This window comes from Fundulus heteroclitus, unplaced genomic scaffold, assembly GCF_011125445.2.
Source record: "Fundulus heteroclitus isolate FHET01 unplaced genomic scaffold, MU-UCD_Fhet_4.1 scaffold_48, whole genome shotgun sequence".
NCBI lineage: Eukaryota > Metazoa > Chordata > Actinopteri > Cyprinodontiformes > Fundulidae > Fundulus > Fundulus heteroclitus.
Genome location: NW_023396901.1, coordinates 634,482 through 658,513, shown reverse-complemented (window position 1 = coordinate 658,513; position 24,032 = coordinate 634,482). Strand labels below are relative to the sequence as shown.

Sequence of the window (24,032 nt, the reverse complement as noted above, 5' to 3'; positions counted from 1 at the left end):
ACATTTAGACAACTCTGTAAACTACTGGGAGAACAGAGTCTGGTCAGATGACAACAAAATTGATCTCTTTGGATGCCATGACACACACTATGTTTAGAGGACGAAATGCACTTCACATCCACCCAAAAACACCACACCGACAGTGACATTTCGAGGTGGGGACATCATTCTGTGGGGCTGTTTTTTCTGCACATGCTTCTGGCAAGCTTAATTTAACTGAAGGGAGGATGAATGACCACATTCTGCTGCCATCTACCAGAATGATGCTAAGATGTAACGAGGGTGAACATTTCAGCACAGCAAAGAAAACTCTCAACTATCTTCAGGATTTAAAGACTTTGTGGGAGAATGGGCCAAGATCACACCTGAGCAATGCATGGGACTAGTTTCTCCATGCAGGAGGCATCTTGAAATGTCATTGCCAACAAAGGTTTAAGAAATATCAGTAAACCTGTTCAATAATAATTGAACATGCATAATAATTCACAGATTTTAATATTTTAATGACTCTCTTAGCCTCCACAGACGGTTATTAGGGTTGCCTTATTACATTCATTTCATCCATACCCCCACAAAGGTAAGCTGATTTGTTCGTGTATTTAAACATTAAATACATTAATTGAGCATTGTAAAACACTCATATTCAACATTAAATGTTACAGTTACACACAAACTAGAAACAAAAATGGAGCATGTAGTTTATATAGGGAATCTGAACTATAGAGGAGATTAAACTGGGAGATGATTGAAAATAAATGCTGGGAATGTTCAGTCGATATGAAATGTATTAAACCTTCCCCCCACAAAACTACAACTATAACAGGCAGCACATAAAATCTACTGTTGTTCTTGGTAAAGGGTCCTACATTAGAAACTCACCTACAGGGAATGTCAATATATATTCAAGAGTGAGATTATGTTACTGCAATTAAAATATACATTTATGTTTTTAATTAAATTTTCTCTTTTAACTTCAATTTTGTCTCTGTGTTAAATGTGTACCTTCAAAGCAGGGCATCTCTATTAAATTTTGCTATGTCTCTTATTGACAATAAGGATTCTTGATTTTAATATTAATGCACAGCTTTATGGGCTATCCATAACTTGGAGACCACTGGAGGCTCATTGTTTACATAGGAGAAGAGGTGGTAAAAAAATCGGTCTTGTTCTGTGGTTTTTGTTTCAAAAGGCATAAGGGTTTGGGTTTTTTTTCTACATTTTAGAGAAAATATAATACATTTTTTTAGTAACTCAAACATGGGTCTATTTGTATGTACATCTCTGTGTCTTATAGGGCGATGCCAATCGATCAGAGTCAGATGATGACAAGAAATCTGACAATTTCGATGAGGACGAAAAAGTTGAACAGCTAAGAGACACAGGTAGATAAAACATATACATCATAACAATTATGGACTATTTTTTTTTTTTTTCATTTTCTTTAAGTGGGTTGGTTTGAAAAGTATAATCTAAATATTTTAATGTAAGTAATTGAAATCTGTTCTTTATCTGTGCCCCATAGAGCTTAAGATGTATTCTCTGATGATGACGGCCAATGGTCACATTGACCCCCATGGCATTATGGCTCCTCCCATAATAATGCACACAGCAGCCACCCCAATGCCCACGCCCAAGAGCTCCCTTGGGCCTGAGTCCATCTTAGGGGAGGAACTCATGTACAGAGAAGGGATAATCCAACATGGAGAAGCTGGACTGGGTGTTTCTGAGGCAGGAAGTGGTCATGTGGAGTCTCGCCGTGGAAGCTCAACATCCATGGACCCATCCGCCTATAACCAGCGTTCTCCAGTAAGCGATTTCAACTTTTACACTGATGTTGCAAGAATAAAAACAATTATAGTACTGTTTGTTTTTGTTGAAGATTTGCTTCTAAGTTATGTTGATAAAAAGAGAATAAAGCATGCACTGTAATGATATGTTAAGCCAAAATGCCATACAGGATTTTGAAACACAATTCTCTTAAACAATGTTCCAGCATTTACTGCTTTGATAATGATGGTTAGATGTTTCTTAGCCAGAAGACTCCCCGTTGGGTAACTTAACTGAGACCCGCCGACTGTAAAGGTTTCCAACCATGAATGAATGGACATTAACTGTGTCGGCTGTGTCAGAAAATTGGTCCCCAAGCATAGAAGAGCCACTGAATCATTTAAGTTCCCTCTGCTGTTTTTTTGGTGTATATGTCAGTTTCTAACTTTGGGAAAGAAGAGCTATGTTACGCTCAGATAACTTTGTTTTTTAAGTAACTGTAGAACATTAAGAAATATACTTTAAGCCACTTAAAAAAATATATTTTGAGAGGTTTGTGCAGTGTTACTGGAACAGTTGTAAAAGCTGTATTTGCATTTTTTTTCAGCTGGGAAGGAACTGCTCAGTCTATTAGTCATTACGCATTGAAATGCATGCTATGGCTGTTAAACTTCAGGTCTCAACAGTATTTTCAAGATTAATTTACAGACGTCGCTGCTAAATCTTAATAGCATCAATATGGCCCCTGTCTTTAATGGAAACTTGAAGAAAGGACCACTAGTCTCAATAACTGAAGCTGTCATTCTTTAAATTCCCTCAAAAAACAACTTTTCTATTCATCTTGACACAAAATCAAAAGCGTTTTGGCCTTCCTGGGACTTTTACTATGCCAAAATGCATATACAGATGTTAAGGTTCTAATTGTACAGTGCAAAAGAGTTTTTTTAGTTGAGTATGAGTTTGAAATGACAGAGGCACTTCGGAACAATATTAAAAGCAGAATGACTGCATGTGTTCTGTGGCACTTGCTAATGATGAGGCTGAACTATACAAGATAAAGTTGTCCACATAAAAAGGAAACTGTACATTTACCATTATACCATTTACATAAATACAAACCAAAATCCCCCCTTGGGAGACCCCATTAGGAATAATCGGGGAGGTGAGGTACACGGCATCAACATGAACATTTTGTGTTCTGCCAACAAAACAGTTTCTTTTTTTCTTCGACCTCTGAGACAAAACAGAGCTGCTGTATGACTCAAAAGCCTTTGATAGCAGAGCCATGGTGCTCTCTGCTTTCTTGCTGTTTTCTTGGTATGACAGTCTTTTTTATATCTTTCGGCTCAAAGAGATGGAAAGACACTGATTAATCTTGATCGTTCGCAGCTCAATAACAAAGCCATGGTAATAATGCTATTATCTCAAAGGACGACGCAATCTTTATTTTAATGTAACCAAAATCAATATTCTTGATTTGGCTCTGCCTTTAATGTTTTCTGTACACCATAGACATTTTGATTGTGATTCCATTTTCAGAAACTCTAAATATAGGGAAAAAAACTTTGAATCCCACAGCAACTACTGCGTGCCTCTTTACAGGAAAACTAAATTCTTGACCCCATCTGATCTCTGCAGAGTCTCTCCAGCCCTGGACGGCGCTCACCTCTTCCGCTCCGCGGGTCCATCAGCCCATGGGGAAGTCGCCGCTCCAGCTGGAACAGCCTCGGGAGAGCACCGAGCCTCAAAAGGCGAGACACCAGTGGAGAGAGGGAGAGCTTATTGTCTGGAGAAGGTGATGAAGAGGGAGAGTGCCAAGAAGAGCAGGAGGAGGCTGGGGTAAACAACAGGAACAAGCAGGAGGCATCGGAGCTCCTGCAGGCATCTTCTCTATGCCCCACCATTATAGCAGATTATGGTGACTGCAATGGAAGGACTGTGACATATGACCCCAGTGGAAACTCAGATCCCAAAGATGACTTCACGTCAGAGGATGACTTAGACGAAGACGTAAGTGATCATGTATCTGAGCGTATAAAATGACATTTAGGAACTGAGCAGTGAGGTTTGAGTTGTTTTCAAAGGTTTCTAACATTAGACAAGCTTGGTGTATCTTACTAACCCTTTATTTGCTTCTTTACTCTTTAGTGCACATTTCTAAGTGCGTTTATATTTTTAAACAAAAGAAGGTGACTCGAAAATGAACACATCAAACCTAGCATTAGTGGAAATGTTTGGCATTGCCAAATTTGCTGAAAACTAAACTCAACGGCACAAACAATCCATACCAGGCACCAAGCATGGGGTAATGATTTAGACTTGTTTTTGTTTTCATCCAGAAGATCCTTGGAGTAGTGATAAGTTATCCCTCTGTTCTATAAAGTATTCTAGAGACAAATGTGAGATAACTGGTCTGACAGCTGAAGCTTGTATACAATTTGGTCATTTATAAGTGAATATCCTGTGGTTTCAGACAAATGATGCCTTGCAAAAGTATTCATTCCACATTTTGTCACACTATAATTAAAAATTTCAACATCTTTGTGATAGATTTACTTTCATGCAAGTTCAATCTAATGTAGTGCTTAATTGTGAATCAAAAATGTTACGTGGTACTAATAGAGTCCGCTTGGGGGCAATTTCATCCCAGTATAAATAAAGCTCTTCCGTGAGGGCCTCAGAGATTTGTTAGAGAACATTTGTTGACAAAAAAGGATCATGAAGACTAAATAACACAACAGACAGGTCAGGGTAAAGTTGTGGAGAGGTTTAAAGGCGAGTTAGGTTTTAAAACAATATCTCAAGCATTGAAGGTCTCACAAAAATGCTGTTCAATCCTTTGCCCAGAATATGAAGCAGCATAACCCAACTGCAGCTGTACCAAGACACTTCACCTGCATTGCCCACTGGCGATGGTCAGAGGATCCGGTGGCGCCCATGTATGGCTGCCTCGCTTCTGTCAGTCTGCCCCAGGGCAGCTGTGGCTACTAACATAACTCACCACCGTCAGGGTGTGAATGTGTGCGTTAATGGGTAAATGACTGGGATGGTGAGACTTGATAAAGCGCTAAATTAGTGCAAGCCATTTACCATTTCAGATTTTTTTTATTCATCTTTTGAAAACAATAAATCATTTTCCTTCCATCTCCCAATTAGGATCTAATTTGTGCAGATCCACGAAATACATTTAAGATTCACTGAAGCTTGACAAAAACTTAAAATGTGTGTATTAATATTTCTTGGCAAGGTACTGCATGAGAGGTTGGGCAAAAAGGGAACAATCAGAGTGTTAAAGTGGCCCAGTGAAACTCCAGGTTTAAATAAAATGGTGTGTCCGGACTTTTTGCTGCATGTGTGTAAATGTGTGACCCCGAATAATAATAAACCGAAACGCTGCAGTAAGGAAGAGTGGCAACATTTGTAGTTTCGACAAGGTTCTGTATCACAGCTAATAGCCAGTATTTGAAATAATCCCTCCACATTTTCTCCCAGTGTGCTTCCAATCAGCATACATTATAATATTTGGGGTTGTTGTTCATTATGGGTTGCAATTTCCTAAATTTGAGATCTGCAGAGAATCAGATGACTTGTTTTCATCACAGTCACACTTCTCGAGTTCTCTTTTACCTTACAAACCCCTTTCCCTCCATCTCTTTGAATAGCTCTGCAGTGTTGTGTGTGTGTGTTAATGACACAATTTCTGGAGGGATGCTAATTGTTATGCTTTAATTGATTGGTTTGGGAGGTAATTGTTTTCTCACTGGTTTGAAAGCAGTTGAAGACATTGGTGAACGTGTGCATATCTGCTTGTGTGTTGAAAAGGTTTAGCTCCGTTTACTCCCGTGTTGGTTTCATGTGACCTGTGTTGTGACATTGCTCAGGGTTTTATTGGCTCCAAATTGAGTTCATAATGCCATGACGTCCACCGAAACAAAAGGCCTCTCCCCCCTGGGTACACACTTAATGCGGCGTATATAGATGGTATATGAATGTATGGGAGTGGCTGTGTGGGGATTGTGTTAATCTGTGCATAAGATGTGCTCTGAGAGATCTGAGCTGGGTGTTCACTGCGTCCCTCAGTGTCAGAGACTCCAGATCGCAGCTTAAAGAACATCTAAGCAGTGGGTCCTTTTCATCTACACTTGGGCGCACACACACACACACAAACTTACACACACACACACACACAGAAGACACGCTCTGGTGTACACAGGCTCACATAAGTGCCTGTGTTCCCTAAAGCAGATTCTGGGAGACTTGAGTCGGGGCTGTTTTTAATTAGAATCCTCAAGTACAGAAGCTGTGGACCTAAGCTTTCCTCTGTTTGTTTTATTGCAAACTTTAATGAGTTCCTGTTCTGAGCTTGTGCGCTTGCTGAGTTGAAAGTCCACCTGTTATGGACCAATTATCTCCACCTTATTATGCATAGAAACACATTGATATTGTGCCCCTATAGATGTAAATGTGGACTAGATAACATCGGCACCGCTCTCAAAACAAGCTTAAGTCGTGCGTGGTTTCTTTAATGGGTCTTCTGATGTAATCTCTGTTAGGGCATCTCTACGCAGTCATACCGTGGGTCCCTTGTTTTCTGAAACATGCAAAAATCTTGTTTATTAACAGCATTTGCAGATAAGTTCATAACTTAGTACCAAAAAAACTGTCTCTAGAATGTATACTGCCAAATATGTTTTTGTTCTTGTAGACAAGATAACTAGAGTTACTCGTATTAAGGGTAATAAATCAGTCTGCCCCATAACTTTTTAAAGGAGCACCTTTCTAAAGAAGAGAATGGTTCTAATGCAGGGAGATACCTTTAGCAGATGAGAGTAAAAATCAGGAGATTTATGTATGTTTGTTGGGATTTAAGACTTATACAGAATCAGCCCAGGAACAATCAACATTTTTAATATATTTCTAGGAGTGAAAGATTTACTAGAACTAATCCCTGATGTTATCATGAATCATTTGCATTACCAATCAATTAATATCTTTTTGGCTACTAATCAAAGGTAAAAAAAAAAATTGTGTAAATGCTGTAAACAAATAAAGACACATTTTAAATAAAACAAAGATCTACGCATTTATCTGGACATTGTCAAAAGGAGAAGCATTTAATTACTAGAAAATACTCTCAAATTGATTAAAATCTGTAAATTATTAAATTCAAAATACTTTAATAATCCCAAAGGATATCAAATGCTGTAACCAAAACTCTGCAGGTTTCCTCAAAGAGTATATAATGATGTTGGTGGGCAGGAGGATCTCCTGTAGCGGTCTGTATGGCAGCAGATCTGAAAACACCTCTGTTGTTGGATTACGGTTTTGTGAAGTCTGTTATGTTCTTCCTTTAATGAAACATCTGTTGTACAATCTTCTCCATGGGTTCCAGAGCAGGTCCCAGAACAAAGGCATTTTTTTATTATCAGCTTGTTAATCTTCCTTCCTTCGGTTACTGAGTCTGATGCCTCTACCCCAACAGCTGACTGCTGGTGTGGAGAGATTACACTCTGCACCCCAGACTCATTACAGATAGGTAGCATGTTGCTACCTATCTACTTGGAGACACTGAAGGTCCTAAGCTTTCTTAAAGCTACCGTCTGCTCAGTCCCTTCTTGTATATGGTGTCACTGTTGTGTCTTCAGTCCAGTCTTTTGTCAACATGAATACTGATGGAGTTGCACTCTTTCCCAACCTCTACTTCTTCTGCCATTATAGAAACAATGGTTGGTACCACAGTTTTTCCTGGCATCCACAGTCATCTCCTGTTTTTGTTCGCATTCAAGATGACATGACCATTCCTAGAATGTCACAGATAGACTGTCCAAAAGCTTTCTGTACTAAGTCCATCCCTGAAATGACCTACAACTGCAGAGTCCTGCTATTTTTGCACCACAGGACTGATGTGTACGTTTACAAGGATTTACAGGGTAGACAATAAAACAGCGAGAGTACAGTGGGGACCACCTGGAAAGACAGTTTTTCTCTCCAAACTCTGATTTATGTGCAAGTTAGTCACTGATCCAGGGGATTCTTGGACTTTTTGACTTTTTAGATCTGGCTGAAATGCGTTGCATGCACTAAAGAAATTAGGTAAACACGGTTTACAGTGGGATTGTTGAAGCAGGTGTGTGATGGTGTTTTCATCTCCAGCCACATGATGATAGAAAACTGCAGGAGCTCCTGAAAGGTACTCGTTTTCTGACCAAGCTAGGCTAATAGGAATCTCTCCAGGGCCATCAGGTGTGACGTCAGGGCAACATTGCCATCGTCGTTAAGAACCAATTAGTGATTTTGTCTCAGGACAGCCCTTTCCTTCTTCTTCACAGGTCTTTGGGATTCAGGGGCTGGCTGGATCTACTGCCTTATACTATTTCAGTCTGTCCTGCTGCATTTTATTTGAACTTACTGGACACACTGAAGGCTTGAAGGCTTTTTATGACCTAATCGTGATTCTAAAAACTGCGGTTAACTCACTACAAGTGATTGGGGCCATGGAGTTTTTTTCTGCCTGGAGAATCCACATTGAATCATTCAATGTCTCTCTAGTAACTGCCACAGCTCAAACAGAGTAAATACAGTGCATAAAATTAAATCTATGACCAATCAAACAGATTTTGTCGGAGAGCACAAAAACAAAAAAAATCCTGCTCAAAACTTTGGGTCATGCTGGGACTAGATTGCTGGCATGACTCTCTTGGTTAAGATCAAAGAGTCTTTGGGGGAAAACAGGTGGAAGAAAAGGACCAAAATGCAGACATTTTAGTTTAGGAAAGTTTCAGTAAGACATCAGAAAGTCCCTGTGGGATCCCCAGATTACCAGAAAAATAGAATCAACTGGTCCACTTTAACCATAATAACTATTACAGGACAGAGAATGTCTTGAAATCCAGCCGTTCTCCTGGGATCCTAATTCACTGAATAAAACACAAGATTCAAATTCCGATCAATGAGACATATTTTAAGTTTTGACTAATCATGAAATCATTTAAAGCCACCTGAATTTCCCAGTTAGCAAAAATAATAACAGAACAAAAAACACTGAAACATATATTCACAGGAAATCAGAAAAAAAAAAAAAAACATTTCAGGGATAGAAACTTTGGAGTCACATACTCCTCTCCTTTTTCAAGATCAGAAGATTAGCCTTGACTGGACTAGTAAAGGGAAAAACAAAATGTTTCAAAATTCACATTTGGGAAAGGCACACTTTCACCACAAACAGAATAAAATACAAGCTGACATATTCTCTTTATTTTCGGTTTCAACGCGGCAAAACAAATTTACTCAACAAGACAAATATAAAAAAAAAAAATCATCAATTTGTGCTGAGTTGTAATTTCAAGCAAAAAAGCCGAGCATGACAAGATAGAAAATTTAAATTGCCAAGACACAGAATCCCTTTGATTGTTTCTTTGTAACTTGAGGTTCTATTTAATTTAAATTATGTTGACAAAACAATTAGGCAGTCACTCAATACACTAAAATGTGGCTCAGTCATAAAAGCCTTTGTTAGAGCTCAAGCATTGTGCTGCTAAGGGGACTTGTTTGATAAGCAGTTTGCTTGCTGGTTTCTGAATTAGATAAAAATTTTCACAGTGGGTAATAAGCAGGAAGCATGAAAGTGGTAGTAGTGAAGATTTTACAACTTGCAATCATGATGCAAACAGAAGTTTAATAGGCATTGTGACTGTGGTTTATAGCATGCAATTGTGAATAACAAAGAAGCTTGTAATGGCTGCTGACAATTGCATCGATGTGCATCCTCTCATTGCTGCAGAGTCCGTTCTGTTACTGGATCAGGAGGGAGCTGCATAACATGAAGCCCCGCTGGTGTAAGGAGCATGAAAGCTGGACGCTCTATTTGTTCTCGCCAGAGAGCCCGTAAGACCCCCGCACACACCAAACACACGCACGCATGCTCACAGAGCGTCATATTTCCACATCATGAGCTTAAAACCATGTGCTTATTTTTAAACCTAACCTTTATCCAAGTATTAAGGACTATTTTTTTTATTTGTGGTGGCATGTGCTGGCTTGATATTCTGATGAAATGGAAATGTTGGCAACCCTTGATTGTAGTTTACATTTTATATATTTGATAGAATTACAAGAGGGAACATATGGTTTCCAATTCTTCTTTTTTAAATTGAAATCATTCACTTGTGGTCTATATAAAGTGGAACAATGCTCTGGCCTGAATTCCCCGCTATACAGGTTTACATTCATTACAAAAACAGCAGTCTCTTCATTTGTTCCCTAGAAAATTAGATCTGTATCTTCCATGACAGGCACAAGCCAAAAGCTGAAAACGACAAACAAGTCCCTTCAGCCTTCCTGCTGTCTGCTCAGAGTATCTGTCACAGGCTTAAAAAAGGCAAACCTGTCTCAGCATGTATAAAAAAAAATGCTGTTTCGTTTCCATCCTAACTGATACTGGAACTTGCAAACATTAAGTTCACAACAAAGATGTTGTCATAGTTTGGTAGGTAGCATTTAGTACAATACATTCAAGATCGCAGAAAGCATCTGAGGGTTTTTCACGGTCTGAACAAGTGGCTGATCAAGATGAAAAACGTTGTATTGCAGTCATTACATTACATTACATTTTCTCTGCAAATTTTGTGTTTTTAATCCAGATTCATGAAATCATATCTGCTCAGATTGTTATTGACCTTTTTATTCCACTTTGTCCTCAACTTCAAATTGTTGCTATCGATTTAGAGCTGGTTTCCTGTTTTCTTTCTTATAAATGTTTGGTTCATAGCTCTGACCCGCAGAAGGCGTTTTCATACATGACTGTATCTGTTTAGAGTTCGCGTGTGGTGCCAAGCGGTGATCACTCACAAATTGTTCGACCATGTGGTTCTGGTTTTCATCTTCCTCAACTGCATCACTATCGCACTGGAGAGGCCTGATATACAGCCTCACAGCACGGTGAGTCATGGACAAACATGGCTTACACAATCGCTTTTATCCGCACACAGCCCACTTCTGGTTTTTTTAGACAGCGTATACCTTTCCCCTCTCAGTTAGTGTCACTTCTCACCCATTTAAAGAGACCTGAGAAATACTAATGAAATAAGCAGAAAACAGGTTATTTTGATTTCAATTGTATGTTTTACCTACCACCTGAAAATAAACCTTAAGGGGTTCCCTGAGTAAAGTAAAGCTGCTTTGGTCTGTTCTTTTCTTCTTATTATTTTACTACCAATGGCAAAGGTAGAAGAATTCTTAGCTAGAAGCTTCAAAAACACTATGCTCTCACAAATCAGGCATATATCCTTTATATATAGTTTAGATTTATTGTATGTTTTATATACAGGAAAAAAGCATGACATGAGTCAAATTTATTTATTTGCCGTTAATTTGTCATATCTTCTAAAACTGTGAAAGTGAGTGCTTTTGCAGAATAAAGCTCAAAACCCGCAAACAGCGCACTTGTTCTCCCAATGTGCAAGCTTTTTTGCTTATAATGCTGACACTTTTAAAGAGAAATCCTGCTGCTTTTGGAGCAGCAATTCACATCATCATAAATGTCAGGTTGAGGTTAATGTGGTCCGCTCAGGTCCACTTGGGTTGAACATTTTGTTTTGTTTTTCCCCATTTAGGAGCGAGTGTTCCTGAGTGTGTCCAACTATGTTTTCACTGTGATCTTCCTAGCAGAGATGGCAGTTAAGGTAAACATTAGCAGCCTTATTTTCAGCTGTCTGATGTGTGGTTTTTACCTGACAGAGGGATAAAAAAAAAAAAAAACAACCTGAGGGAAAGCTCAAATGGTGTTGTAGTAAATGTCTACTCTGTTGCCTGTTTTCTCAGGTTGTAGCTCTGGGTTTCTGCTTTGGGAATCAGAGCTACCTTCAGTCCAGTTGGAACATTTTGGATGGAGTGCTGGTGTGTGTGTCTCTGGTGGACATCCTGGTCTCTCTGGCCTACACCGGCACCAACAGGATCCTGGGGATTCTCAGAGTCCTCCGTCTTCTACGCACACTTCGCCCTCTGAGGTACATGGTGTATTTATTTGTTAATACAGCGTGGAGTGCTTTCAGGATGCTGTGAAAATACATTTTTGAGATCTAAAAAAATTAATTTCAGCATTTGGTCTTGAGCTCACAACTTTCCTTGGAGTGAATCTGATAAAGCCTTAAATAAAGTTCAATTGCTGTAGAAAGATTTTCCTGATAATTGCTCATTTAGATTCTTTAGTCTCAGTCTGCTGAGAAGGAGTCAGTCAGAAGAAAGGTACAAATAAAACACAAAGTATTTAACATGGACCACGGTGCAGGGAGGAGGGTCATTAATGGTACAACAATGACATCACAATAACAAAATTTTCTTTGAAATCCACCAAAGATCTAAGACTAAAACGGGCCAGGGCGGCTGCCAAGGAGCTGAAAACACCATCATCTATCCTCCAGATGTTTGTAGTCATGCAGTGGTCAGATTTTAAGATAGTAGCCTTTTCTTCTGAAGAAAATATCCAGACCAAGCTATAATACCCCTAAATCCTCTAAGAGAAGGTCTTGTCATCAAACAAAATTAGATTATTAGCCACAGTTACAAAAAGTATACAGTAACCACAGTAATGTGGTGAAAACAAAATTACTCATCTAGATCTAGTTATATGTGATAAGCTTTAACAACACATGTACAAGCTGGATATTTTTTGTAATAATTCAGTCTAAATTAAATAACAATTTTAACTAGTTTTCTGTGGTGTCCATGAAATTTTTTATCCGGTAAAAATTTTCCTATGTGAATTGCCTATATCCATTCCCTCCCTCCCAATCAGATTCAGAATCAGACATACTTTAATAATCCCAGAGGGAAATTGCTGAATGCAATGCATGTGTGAGACCCTGAGATGCCTCTCGACTCCGGTAAAAAAAGAGATATTTCCTCCAAACATGCTTTGACTGGCAGACTCAGAAACATAGCAGACGTTTTGCCTGCTATATCTGTTGATCACTTGGGTAATAGCTTCGGTAAATGGAAACTTTATGCCTGCAGCATCATGCTTTGGGGTTACTCTTTTTTTTGTAGTGTCTTATGCAAATCAGGTGTGAAAACCAATGACCATTGGTGTTTGCCAGAAACTCAGAGGTGGTCAGGAATGTCATTTCTCAGCATCAAAGTGAGTCGAAGCTCATGCCTATACAACCGAAGATATTGCTTCACTGAAAGATATTGCTTCAAACACTTTGCCTTCACAAGACAGATCATGTTACTATTACCAGGTCAAGATGCACAATGCTGATAGGTTCATGCCAAAGAAGAGTGTGTTCTGAAACTGAATCACAGAAAACAAAGTATTGGTTTTAAGGGTGTGTTCACAGCCACATTCTTGCACCTTTTCTAATTTTTCAGGAGCACATGGATTGCCTGTTTCTGTCTGAACTGCTGCTGCTCTGTTCAACTTGTCCAGAGCTGAGTGTATGACTTTGTGTTCCAGGGTGATCAGTCGCGCCCCAGGACTGAAGCTGGTTGTGGAGACACTCATCACCTCCCTTAGACCTATTGGGAACATTGTGTTGATCTGCTGCGCCTTCTTCATTGTGTTTGGAATCCTGGGGGTTCAGGTGATTGCTGTTTCACTACTCAGACATTCAAGCTTGCAATTCATCAATTGCACAGGCTGCACTGATTATGTGTCTCTTCCTCCACCTCTATCCTGAGCTATTTTACCCATTGTTGCTTAAAAGTCAGTGCTGAGACGTGTGAATGTGAATGTAGCTTTAGGGAATTGAAAAGCGTCTCAAATATCCAGAAGGGATGTTTGGGATTTTCTCCTTCAAGTGTGTGAGTTTAGAAGAAAAAAAAAAGGACAGCTAGAGTAAGTGTTGGGAAAATAAAACAATGCAACCCTCAGGCCATTTGTTTCCCAAGCACTGAAAATCTGCTGGAGCAATGTGCTCTTTAAAACGTCCTTTTATTACTGACATTATTCGCTGAATGCACCTGAGATCATGGTTAAATGACGGTCACTCAGCCCTGAAGATGCCTTCTTACCGTTTTCTTTTTTTCCTCTCTCTTTTTTTTAGCTGTTCAAAGGGAAGTTTTACCACTGTGAGGGTCTGGACACAAAAAACATCACAAACAAGTCGGACTGTGAACATGCCAACTACAAGTGGATACGAAGGAAGTACAATTTTGACAACTTGATTCAGGTATGGATGAATCGAATGAGTTTTTTTTTTTACTGTATGCCATTTATATTAGAATTCTCCCTACTTCTGTTAATGTAGGCTTGTTGAACATATTTCATTTCCACAACTTTATGCAGCTTTAAAATTAGGTTTGACATCATCTGTTTCTCAGTCCCATCAAAACACATGGCCTGATTGTTGCACTTTCAAAGCAAAGGTAATGCAAGGAGATAAAAATTGCTAAAGTACAGCTGTACTTCCTCTCCAGGCTTTGATGTCTTTGTTTGTGCTGTCGTGTAAAGATGGCTGGGTCAACATCATGTATGATGGACTAGACGCAGTGGGGGTGGATCAACAGGTAAGCCGTTTCATTTCATCCGCAGGAGTGTGGTGAACGCTGTAGCTCTCTAGACGTGTGCGACCTGCTTTAACCCTACTTCAGTCTTAGTCCTTCAACAAGAAACAAGCCGGTTGTTGTCTTTTCACATATAAATGTGACATCCAATAATACATTAATATAACTGCATTAAAGCCTATAAAGGGAAATAGAAGAATTACATTTAAATAAAAAATTATATTAGATAAATCATAATAAAACTGTCAAAAAAAATAATTTATGTTGTTAATATAATATTAATGTTATGGTTAACATATCCAAAATAACAAATGGTGCAAAAATACTGCAGCAGCGCCATTTATAATTATCTGCAATTATGTGTTTCAATGAGGCTCGTTTGTCAGTTTAAAAGTACCTTTTGAAACTAACAAATTTTAAGCAGGTACTGAACATCCTGTCATGATTAAGGTTTAAGGAAGACCCAAGCTCAGAGTGTAGAATAGGCAAATGGAGTTTAATGCTAAAAAGGAAGATTTACAAATAATTTTTAAACCGCAAGAAAACAGAACAATATCAGGCATGGAGGAGCAGACTAGCAGGAGGCATGAGTCCATGGAGAAAGCAGAGAAACAAGTGAGGGAAAGAGAAAAGTGTTCAGTTTACATACAGTCCACTTCGAGGAGAAAGACATGGAAAGCAGCTGAGAGTGATCAGGTGAAATTAGGAGCAGCTGAGACCAATGAGAGAGCAGAGAGAGAAGGCAAACAATAGAAAGTCAGGAACACAGGAAGGAAAGCTGAACAAGAAAGAATCAACAGTCCAATCAAAGAATGAACTAACAAACTCCACCAACAAGGCTACGAAGGTGAAAACTAATACAAACAAACATTTAAGGATGATACACTACACAGAAAGCATGATCCAGGAAACTGCAGACCTAATACATGCACACAAGACAATCAAAACACAAACAGCTGGAGAGTGTGACACTTTTAAAGAAGCCTACAATTTATATTAGAAATGTTTTTTAATTAGTCTGACACAATACTTCAATCTTAAATGTGTAGTTTCCATTAGCTCTAAGTGGAAAAGCACTATGAATTACATAAATAAAGGCTGGAAAACATCAATCTGTTTGTAGCTGATTTATATATGTTTCCCTGAGTGACTTGAGTTGCTGAAATATATAATATTCGGATAATATTCAAATTTATTGAATATGAATGTTTTTTTACTACATATCAAATCTGCTCACATCAATAAACTAAAATAAATGCATATTTGTAGTGTTATCAAATGTTTGCAATTAACTGATTAACTTTAATTACCTTGTATTTTTCCAATAATCCTATTGACTATACATTATGTTGTTCCGCACATCTTTTTTTTTAATGAAAGACTAAAGTTGTGAGGCCTAGTGTCATCTGCACTTCTTCTGTCTTCATTCTTAAATGCAAGCAAACTTTCCCAAATGTGAGCGTAAAAGCACACGTTCTTCCCTCTCTTCAGCCTGTGAGGAACCACAACCCCTGGATGCTGCTCTACTTTATCTCCTTCCTGCTCATCGTCAGCTTCTTTGTCCTCAACATGTTTGTCGGCGTGGTGGTGGAGAACTTCCACAAGTGTCGCCAGGACCAGGAGGAGGAGGAGGCCCGTCTACGGGAGGAGAAGAGGCTCAAAATGATAGATAAAAAGCGCAGGAGTAAGGAGAATGGAGGGGCTGGTCGGTAGTCTATTTTTCTGAGCACTGCCTGCTTTCAGAGCTTGATGAAAAAAAAAAAAAAGATTGAAAAAGATAATAAAAATAGGGTTATGGATAGCAAATTAAAGCTAGAATGAGGGATAGTTTATAAGACTGGCTAGCTCACACCACATGTGACTGATCACTGTTTTAGGGTGTGGGCTATGCCAATCGGATGCATGTACTGTAACTGCATGACTGCAGCCCAACCCTGATCCCCATCCTAACCGTGCATGTAAAAATTAAGACAAAACCAAAATAATCACCAAACAACAAAATCTGAAAAAAAAAAATAAATCACTCAAGTTCCTCATCATTTGTTGATCTAGTTATATGTGATAGGCTTAAGCAACACATGTACAAGCTGGATATTTTTTGTATCAATTCAGTCTAAATTCAATAACAATTTGTGCATGTGAAGTAACTAGTTTCCCGTGGCGTCCCTGAAAATTTTTATCGGGTAAAAATTTTCCTCTGTGAATTGCCTATATCCATTCCCTCCCTCCCAATGCATGTGTGAGACCCTGAGATGCCTCTCGACTCTGGTAGAAAAGAGATATTTCCTCCAAACATGCTTTGACTGGCAGACTCAGAAACATAGCAGACGTTTTGCCTGCTATATCTGTTGATCACTTGGGTAATAGCTTCGGTAAATGGAGTTGTTAGTAAAGTTTAGCTCCACCTTTTTTTCTTTTTAAACTGAAGGTGGTACAAATATCTGTACGCAAATAACAACTGAGTGCTTTGCCCATTGTAATACAAACAGTTGATTCAGTTGTCATGGGCTTGCACAACTATTCAGCATTTTTTCATGTTACAACCAAAATTGTGCATAGTTGCAAAGTGGAAGAAAAGGGATACATTGAAAAAAAAAACAACAACGACGAAATAAAAGCAATGAAGTGTACCTTATATCGGTCTCAGGTCAATTTTCATTGCAATCACATCTGCAACTCTTTTAGGGTATGTATCTGAATGGTTGCACATCTATGAAAAGGAAACATTTTCCCGTTTTTCTCAGTAAAGCTCAGTAAGTTAGAATGGAGAGTGTCTGTGTCCAGCAGCTTTCAAGTCTGAATAAATTTCCAGTTGGTCTAAACTTTGACTGGGCCATTTAGCTGATGAGTACACATTGATCGTGGATGTATATATTTAGTGCTGTTGTCCTGCCAGAAGTTGAACCTCTGCCCCCTTTAAGTGTAGAACGTTTTTTGTACCCTGTGGTTTTGCAGTATACACATGGTTTTACACATCAGAGGTAGAAATTGTCCTGTGATCACTTTTATGCTCAGATCTACATCAGTGTTTGATAAATTAGGGTTAGAGAGGAACGGTGTGGGAAACTACATGCAACTAACACTCTCAGTATAAGTGGATATCCGTGTTGTGGTAGGATGGCTGTTGTGCCATAATCGTTCTGCTTCCATTTTTCACCATTATTTGCCAGGACGTTTTCAGAGAACATCTGTATTTATTATACACAGATTAAATTTACTTTCGGTCGGAAAACAGTTGGTTACAGTGAATTTCATTCAAAGAAACATAAGTCAAATGGACTGAAATCAGAGGCAAACCAGTTTTCATGATATCGCTCGAGAAAAAAATCAATACGTTTGAATGGCTCACATCCGTTTCCTTCCACTTCACAATAATGCCCTAAATGTATGGGTCTTTCAAATAAAATGCAATTACATACATTCTGGTTGTAACATGACACAGTGCGAATGCTTTTGTGAGGCACTTTATCCAATTATATTTAAAAGTAGATTATGGTGCGAGTGGAAGACAAGTCTTATCTTCTTTTACTATCACATCTCAGTGGTCCAAAACAGTTGGCGAAAATATGAGCACCGCTGCTTCGGAAAAATACTCTTACTACACGATTTGGCCAGTCCAAAGTCGTCCCATCAGTTTAATGAACCCCCCAGTTTTGAGCCACTGAGATTTTATTATATAGAGATCTTATTGGAGACGAGAGAGAGGCTTCAGTCTTTGTTCAACATCACAGACGTTTTTCTTAAGGTAATTAGGAAAAATGATCAGTGAGCCAATAGGAATAGAGTATTTGATATGGTTGCTTTTGACCATAAAGTTGGACGTTGAATCAACAAAGAGTTGCCCACTAACATGTGATACTTGTGTAATTCTGCTTGTGAAAAGCGTGCTGTTGAACATATCCTGGCTAGCCTTCTACATAACATAATCTATCACATGTGAGCATGCAATAGTCAGACAGGGCGTGATGCTCGCTCAAAATCATCACCGTGGACATGTGAGTACAGTCTGTTAAAACCCAAATGGCAAGTGCAATTTCTCTTCATGTAAACATGGTCACTATTCAGAAGCAGTCTTAATGTTCCTTACATGTTCAAAAGAAATGTCAATCTCTTGTCATAGCTCTAGTAGAATACATCTCCTTGCTGTTGCTAGAGTGTCTTTGTTGAAAGTATAATAAGCTTTTATTAAGTTCAGCTTTTATTGGACCTGCAGAATCTCCCTTTTAAAACTCTAACCTTTAATTCAAATATATGTATTCAGTGGGGGGGGGGACATCTTACCTTAAGAAAGAACTGCTTTCTACAGAATTGCTGGTGCCACACTGATTGATACCTCTGTTGTCAGTTTTTATGACCCTCTTTTTCTGATAGGACACTTAGTTCTCTACTTTAACATTTCACTAGATTGAAGCATACACAGAAAAAGGATTTTTCATCCTTGATTGACCTAGATTGTCCACAATCTTTGGCCCTCCCTACTTCAGGTAACCCCACATGTCCTTTCTAAGATTTATATCTGGGAACTGAGATGTCCATGGAAGAAGGAATTGTGTGTCTGGTAAACTGGTTTCTACACTCAACAAAAATATAAATGTAAAAAAAATATAAACTGTGTGAGGCAAATGGTGGTCACACCAGATACTGACTGGTTTTCTGAGTCCCCAGACCCCCCCAATAAAACAAAACTGCACCTTTCATAGTGGCCTTTTATTGTGGGCAGTCTAAGGCACACCTGTGCACTAATCATGCGGTCTAATAAGCATCTTGATATGGCACACCTGTGAGGTGGGATGGATTATCTCAGCAAAGGAGAAGTGCTCACTACCACAGATTTAGACTGGTTGGTGAACAATATTTGAAGGAAATGGTGATATTGTGTATGTGGAAAAAGTTTTAGAGCAAAACCAAAAGTGTTGGGTTTATATTTTTGTTGAGTGTAGTTCCAGTACCAGTTACAGACCGTAGTGTGTTCATAACACTTCACACCTATAACATTTTTATGGGAAGACAGAAAATGCTTACTACAATAAGGCAAGCCAAGAAAAATACTATCTTGGCATGCCTCCCAAACAACTGGTACTGTATGTAGATACAGTAGTATAAGATGGTTGCTATGGTGACTTGTTAACTAACAATATGTCAAACTATGCTGCTGTTCAATGTTTTTTTAACCTCCTTATCATCTATGCATCATTGTTTTTAATCAATCAGGCCTTTATTTAACAATATTAAAGACCTATTAAAACCTCTATCACAAGTGTGACCTGGCCAAGAAAAGCAGCACCACACATCGTAGGGAACAAGTGCGAGCAATAGCAGCAAAGGAATAAAATGCAGGAGTTGTTGTTACAGTTACAATATAAAATTTAAAACAGTAACAGTTTGAGATTTAAAACATAGGCGCTGTTCAAAGGATTTTTAATTTTGTTTTCTTAAAGTGGAGTGGGAACTTTTCAGTACAATCACTTCTGACTATTTCCGTTCAGTTTAGGGATGCAAGGTATTGATTGATCGGTCGTCATTTAACCTGGTGGCCAATAGCAAAGAGAGATGGCTGCATATCAAGTCCTAGTTAAGAAAATGCTACAGGTTCAGTCATTTTGTGGGAAATATTTAGGATGCCAATAATTGTGATACTGGGGAGTTTGTGAGATATGACATATTTTTCCCTCAGAAAAACTGTACTCAAAATAATGTGTTTTTCTTAATTTTAAAATGGGAGATTAGATTATCTCAGCATCATGGTACATTAATTTAGTGTGCGTACATGTTGAGTAAAAGGAAAGCTAATCAAAATAACAAGCATTCTTTATAATCTTTTTTACCAATATTAACAATTTGGCTGATTAGTGTGAATATGTGCATTGCCAGCCAGTTTTTGGAATCTTTATGTGCTGTGCCATTAGAAAAGTAAACAAATTGCTAAATGAATAAATGACGGGCCCACCTGTTACTCTCATGTCCTTTTCATATTAGACAACACCACCACACCAGTCATGTGCACAGGAAATGGGAGCGTTTTCTTTATGAGCATTGTGTGACTGCCAGAAACATTTGGATTAAATTCTAGACACAAATACATATTGGTCAACCAACCATAGAAAAATAAACTTTTACAGCCTAAATAAAGAGTAGTCCAGACTGTGCACACGTCTGGACATCTAATATTACAGAGAACTATTACTCACATTTGTCTGTATCTCACTTCCTCTGTCCGGTCTGTTTGTTTGTTTGTGTGCTTCAGAGGCCAAGCAAAGACCGTACTATGCCGACTACTCTCCTGTAAGGCTGACTATCCATACTCTGTGCACAAGCCACTATCTGGACCTCTTCATCACCTTCATCATTTGCATCAATGTTTTCACAATGAGCATTGAGCACTACAATCAGCCACAGGTAATGTATGCACCTGCACAAAAGTTGTTTTTAATAAATCTCCCCAAACTCCAGAAAACTTTAAAAAGAGAATAAATGTTTCATAAATCCCAATATTCTGTATAACAATCCAGTACAGTTTGAAATAATTATCTTAGATCTGCAACAACAATTAAATTGTTGCAGGCCAATTATCTTTAATACAGTGAAATTTACCTGTATTTTAGCACCAAATTAGTGCTTTCAAATATGATACCAACTCCATCTTAAGGTCTTCTTACATATTGCTTGTGTCACTTACAAAGTATGGTAATATTTTCTTACGGGGTTTACAAACTGTTAATTTCTTTAAATTTTGTCACATTTCAGTTTTACAAAATCTCATTCCACCGTGCCTCATCTTCATTATATACAGTAAGGGTGCATCTTTAATAGCATAGTATTTAATGGTTAGTTCTTGTAGTAAATATTTTTGAAAAAACTGAACTTTATGTTTAAATAGTAAATGTTCAAAGAAGTTTTCATTTTGGTAAAAATATACAAATTCTGTATGTTTGTATTGACAACACATCAGATATTTTAAGGTATTGAATGGAATGTAGATGCCTCTTTTGATCTAGCCTGTCTACATTAAATTGACATGTAATAAGTATATTGAGAAAAATGTATCCCAATGTCATATTTTCTCTTTTAAAAGAAAGAAGACAGTTTTTGGAAGAATAAATCTGCCCACGATCTGTTTTCACCTAACTAAATAGTTAGATTGCATAGTCAGATAAACAGATTATATCTGTATTAAGAGTGATCTGGTCCACTTGGTAGAATGTTGGTACCGCTCCGACCTCCAGTCGGGGATATTCAATATGTTGGATTGTCTTGGGTCCAGCCTGTTGAATGTGACGTGTAGCCAATCAGAAAGTGAGGTGAGGGAGAAAAAAAAAAAGAGGAACAAAACACAGCTCACTTCCATATCATAGTGCAGCAAACTTAGAACCCCCCATTCACACCATCACCACTCGTTTAACCAACACCTTTTCTTTTTTCTCTGTTAAATTGGCCCACAGACTATCGGCATTGTTCTTCGTCATCCATGTTTATTTACACTGAACTCATGTTTGATCTTGAGAGGTTGCACAAGATTTCCCGTCTAATATCTGAGTGATCCTGAGTGAAATCTGTTCTTGTGTGCTGTGTTGCACTTGCTGTCTGACTGGACACCACACACTGTTTTAGGTACAATTTTCTATCGTTACGTGTGGTGTCTCTCAGGCTTTGAAGATTGGCCGACTATTTTAAAATCCTGCCATGTGAACCAGGCTTTAGCTTCTCATCTTAAACTCCAGTAACTGGTGTCCTTTAAGATACTTAGTAATTTAGTCAATTATCTTAAAAATTAGTAGGTAGTCTTTCTTAATATGCTTGGCATCTCATTAAAGCACAGTTAATTCTAAAGTGTTTGTACCCTTAGCAGTGTCTAGATATTTTTACATTTTACTGAAATATTTCATATGAATGTAAATAACATTGAAGCTAGGGTCGCCAATTTTTCTGGAAATTTCCCTAAGTCCCTTTTCAATAACTGCACATTCGCAAGACCGTCTTACCTTGCTCTTCCGCTCTTAAAGGGGATCACATGAAAATAATCTCCCAAATCCACTTTGGTCCAATTTCTTTCTACTGAGTCCTTCCTCTTCTTCTCATAAACATGAACGCAGTTTGCTTCTTGTAACTCTCAGTCATATTCAAAGTCTACGGTGAGCGCAGCAAAGCTACAATAAACGGCTATCCGCTAAGCTAACCAGACACATAAACACTAGAAGTGCGCATGTGCAGCCTGCAAGTGAAAACTCAGAAGGAATCTGGTCAATGGAAAATCTGGTCAACATTTATAGGAAGGTGTGACTGCTGTAATATCTATTAAATGTTAACAGTTTTCAGAATAAATGTGAATTAAAAATAGATAGATTTTTAATTGATACTCCTGCTACACTTTTGTTATCTTTTTAAGCGATACAGGTCTTATTACCCATCAGGAAGAAACATCTTGATTGAATGAACATTGTTTTAAATCTATGTCTGCTTGGAACATTATTATTTTGGGCTCATCTGAGTCTGAAGAGCAACTAGTTAGTTGCTTTTACTATGTAATTGTTTTTTAATGAGTTTTATTTTTATAAATTAATAATGATAATAATAATAAGAAAATACTTTTATCGTCCCACAATGGAGAAATTTGGGCGTAACAGGCAAAAACACATAGTTACACACTGAATCACTAATGGATAACAAGCTAACCTACAGTTAAGCTCTAAAGCAACAGAGGATGAACTTATTAGGAAGGCTAAAAATAAAAATAAAGTAAGTATTGTACAGTTTTTGATAATGCGGCATATTCCGATGAAAATCAAATATAATACATTTTAAATTCACTCCTGTTTACATTTCGGTATTTGAACTTTAACATCTTTAAATTGTCTTTATACTTGTTTGTGTGAACACCACGTGTACAAGTTGGCAAGTTGAGTGCTTGCCAATTTATTATGAAAACACAGCATGATTGCATCAGAAAATACACAATAATTTATGTTTGCATCTTTGTGTTTCTGCAGTATTTGGAGGAGGTTCTGAAGTACTGTAACTACGTCTTCACCATTATCTTTGTCATCGAGGCTCTGCTCAAACTTGTGGCCTTTGGCTTCCACAGATTCTTCAAAGACAGGTAAGACAGTAACCTTTCCGGCAAGCTGAAATTTTTGAATTGTCGAACACACGAGATTGTAACGCGTCCCACCCCCGCCTCAACCGTTTGAGAAGCGACCCAGCATCAGCCAATCATGTTGCAGTATTAAGGTTTGGGGCCCCCGTCGCAGGGGCGGGGCGCCCCTGGGGCCTCTGGCCCTCAGGGCCCATGGCCGGGACCACTTCAGCGGGGCTAGCTGCCGGCGGAGCCCACGGGCTAGTCTCCGCGGCTCTTGAGGGCGTCGGCATTGCGGTGGCTGGGGGATTTCCTCGGGGTCGTCTCTGCTCCTTCCTTGGGGGGGGGGGGGGGGGGGGGGGTGGGGGTTGCAGATATCCTGTGTCGGCCCCTCCTGGGCGACCTGCTTTAGGGACCCCTTTGGGAGTCCGGGGTTACGGGTCCCCTGACGCCTGCCTCTGTGCTCGGGGAAGGTGGGTCTTCGGTTCTCCACAATCACTATCAAGCTATTTCTGGATAATCTTCACCTAAACTAGTGCACTTTCACATCTCCCACAGGTGCTGGGTCCCAGGTATTAAGTGTTCACTTATATACAGTAATCTTATAATTTATTTATTTATTTATGTTTTTTCACTTTGTTTTTTCAAATATCACATTACACATGTCAGCTTACATAATAATATATATGATTTA

At 38.6% G+C, this 24,032-nt stretch overlaps 1 protein-coding gene across 1 annotated transcript in view; it reads left to right on the top strand.

The window, feature by feature from the left end:
* Positions 1–24,032, top strand: part of cacna1ha (calcium channel, voltage-dependent, T type, alpha 1H subunit a) — a 200,669-nt gene that overhangs the window by 150,176 nt on the left and 26,461 nt on the right. The window contains exons 17-29 of the mRNA XM_012876653.3: positions 1,295–1,382; positions 1,523–1,806; positions 3,406–3,777; positions 9,548–9,651; positions 10,581–10,704; positions 11,379–11,447; positions 11,587–11,771; positions 13,220–13,346; positions 13,809–13,934; positions 14,182–14,271; positions 15,760–15,973; positions 20,513–20,664; positions 23,253–23,362. Coding sequence (XP_012732107.3) covers positions 1,295–1,382; positions 1,523–1,806; positions 3,406–3,777; positions 9,548–9,651; positions 10,581–10,704; positions 11,379–11,447; positions 11,587–11,771; positions 13,220–13,346; positions 13,809–13,934; positions 14,182–14,271; positions 15,760–15,973; positions 20,513–20,664; positions 23,253–23,362 — 2,045 coding nt within the window. The remainder of the gene's footprint in view (positions 1–1,294; positions 1,383–1,522; positions 1,807–3,405; positions 3,778–9,547; positions 9,652–10,580; positions 10,705–11,378; positions 11,448–11,586; positions 11,772–13,219; positions 13,347–13,808; positions 13,935–14,181; positions 14,272–15,759; positions 15,974–20,512; positions 20,665–23,252; positions 23,363–24,032) is intronic.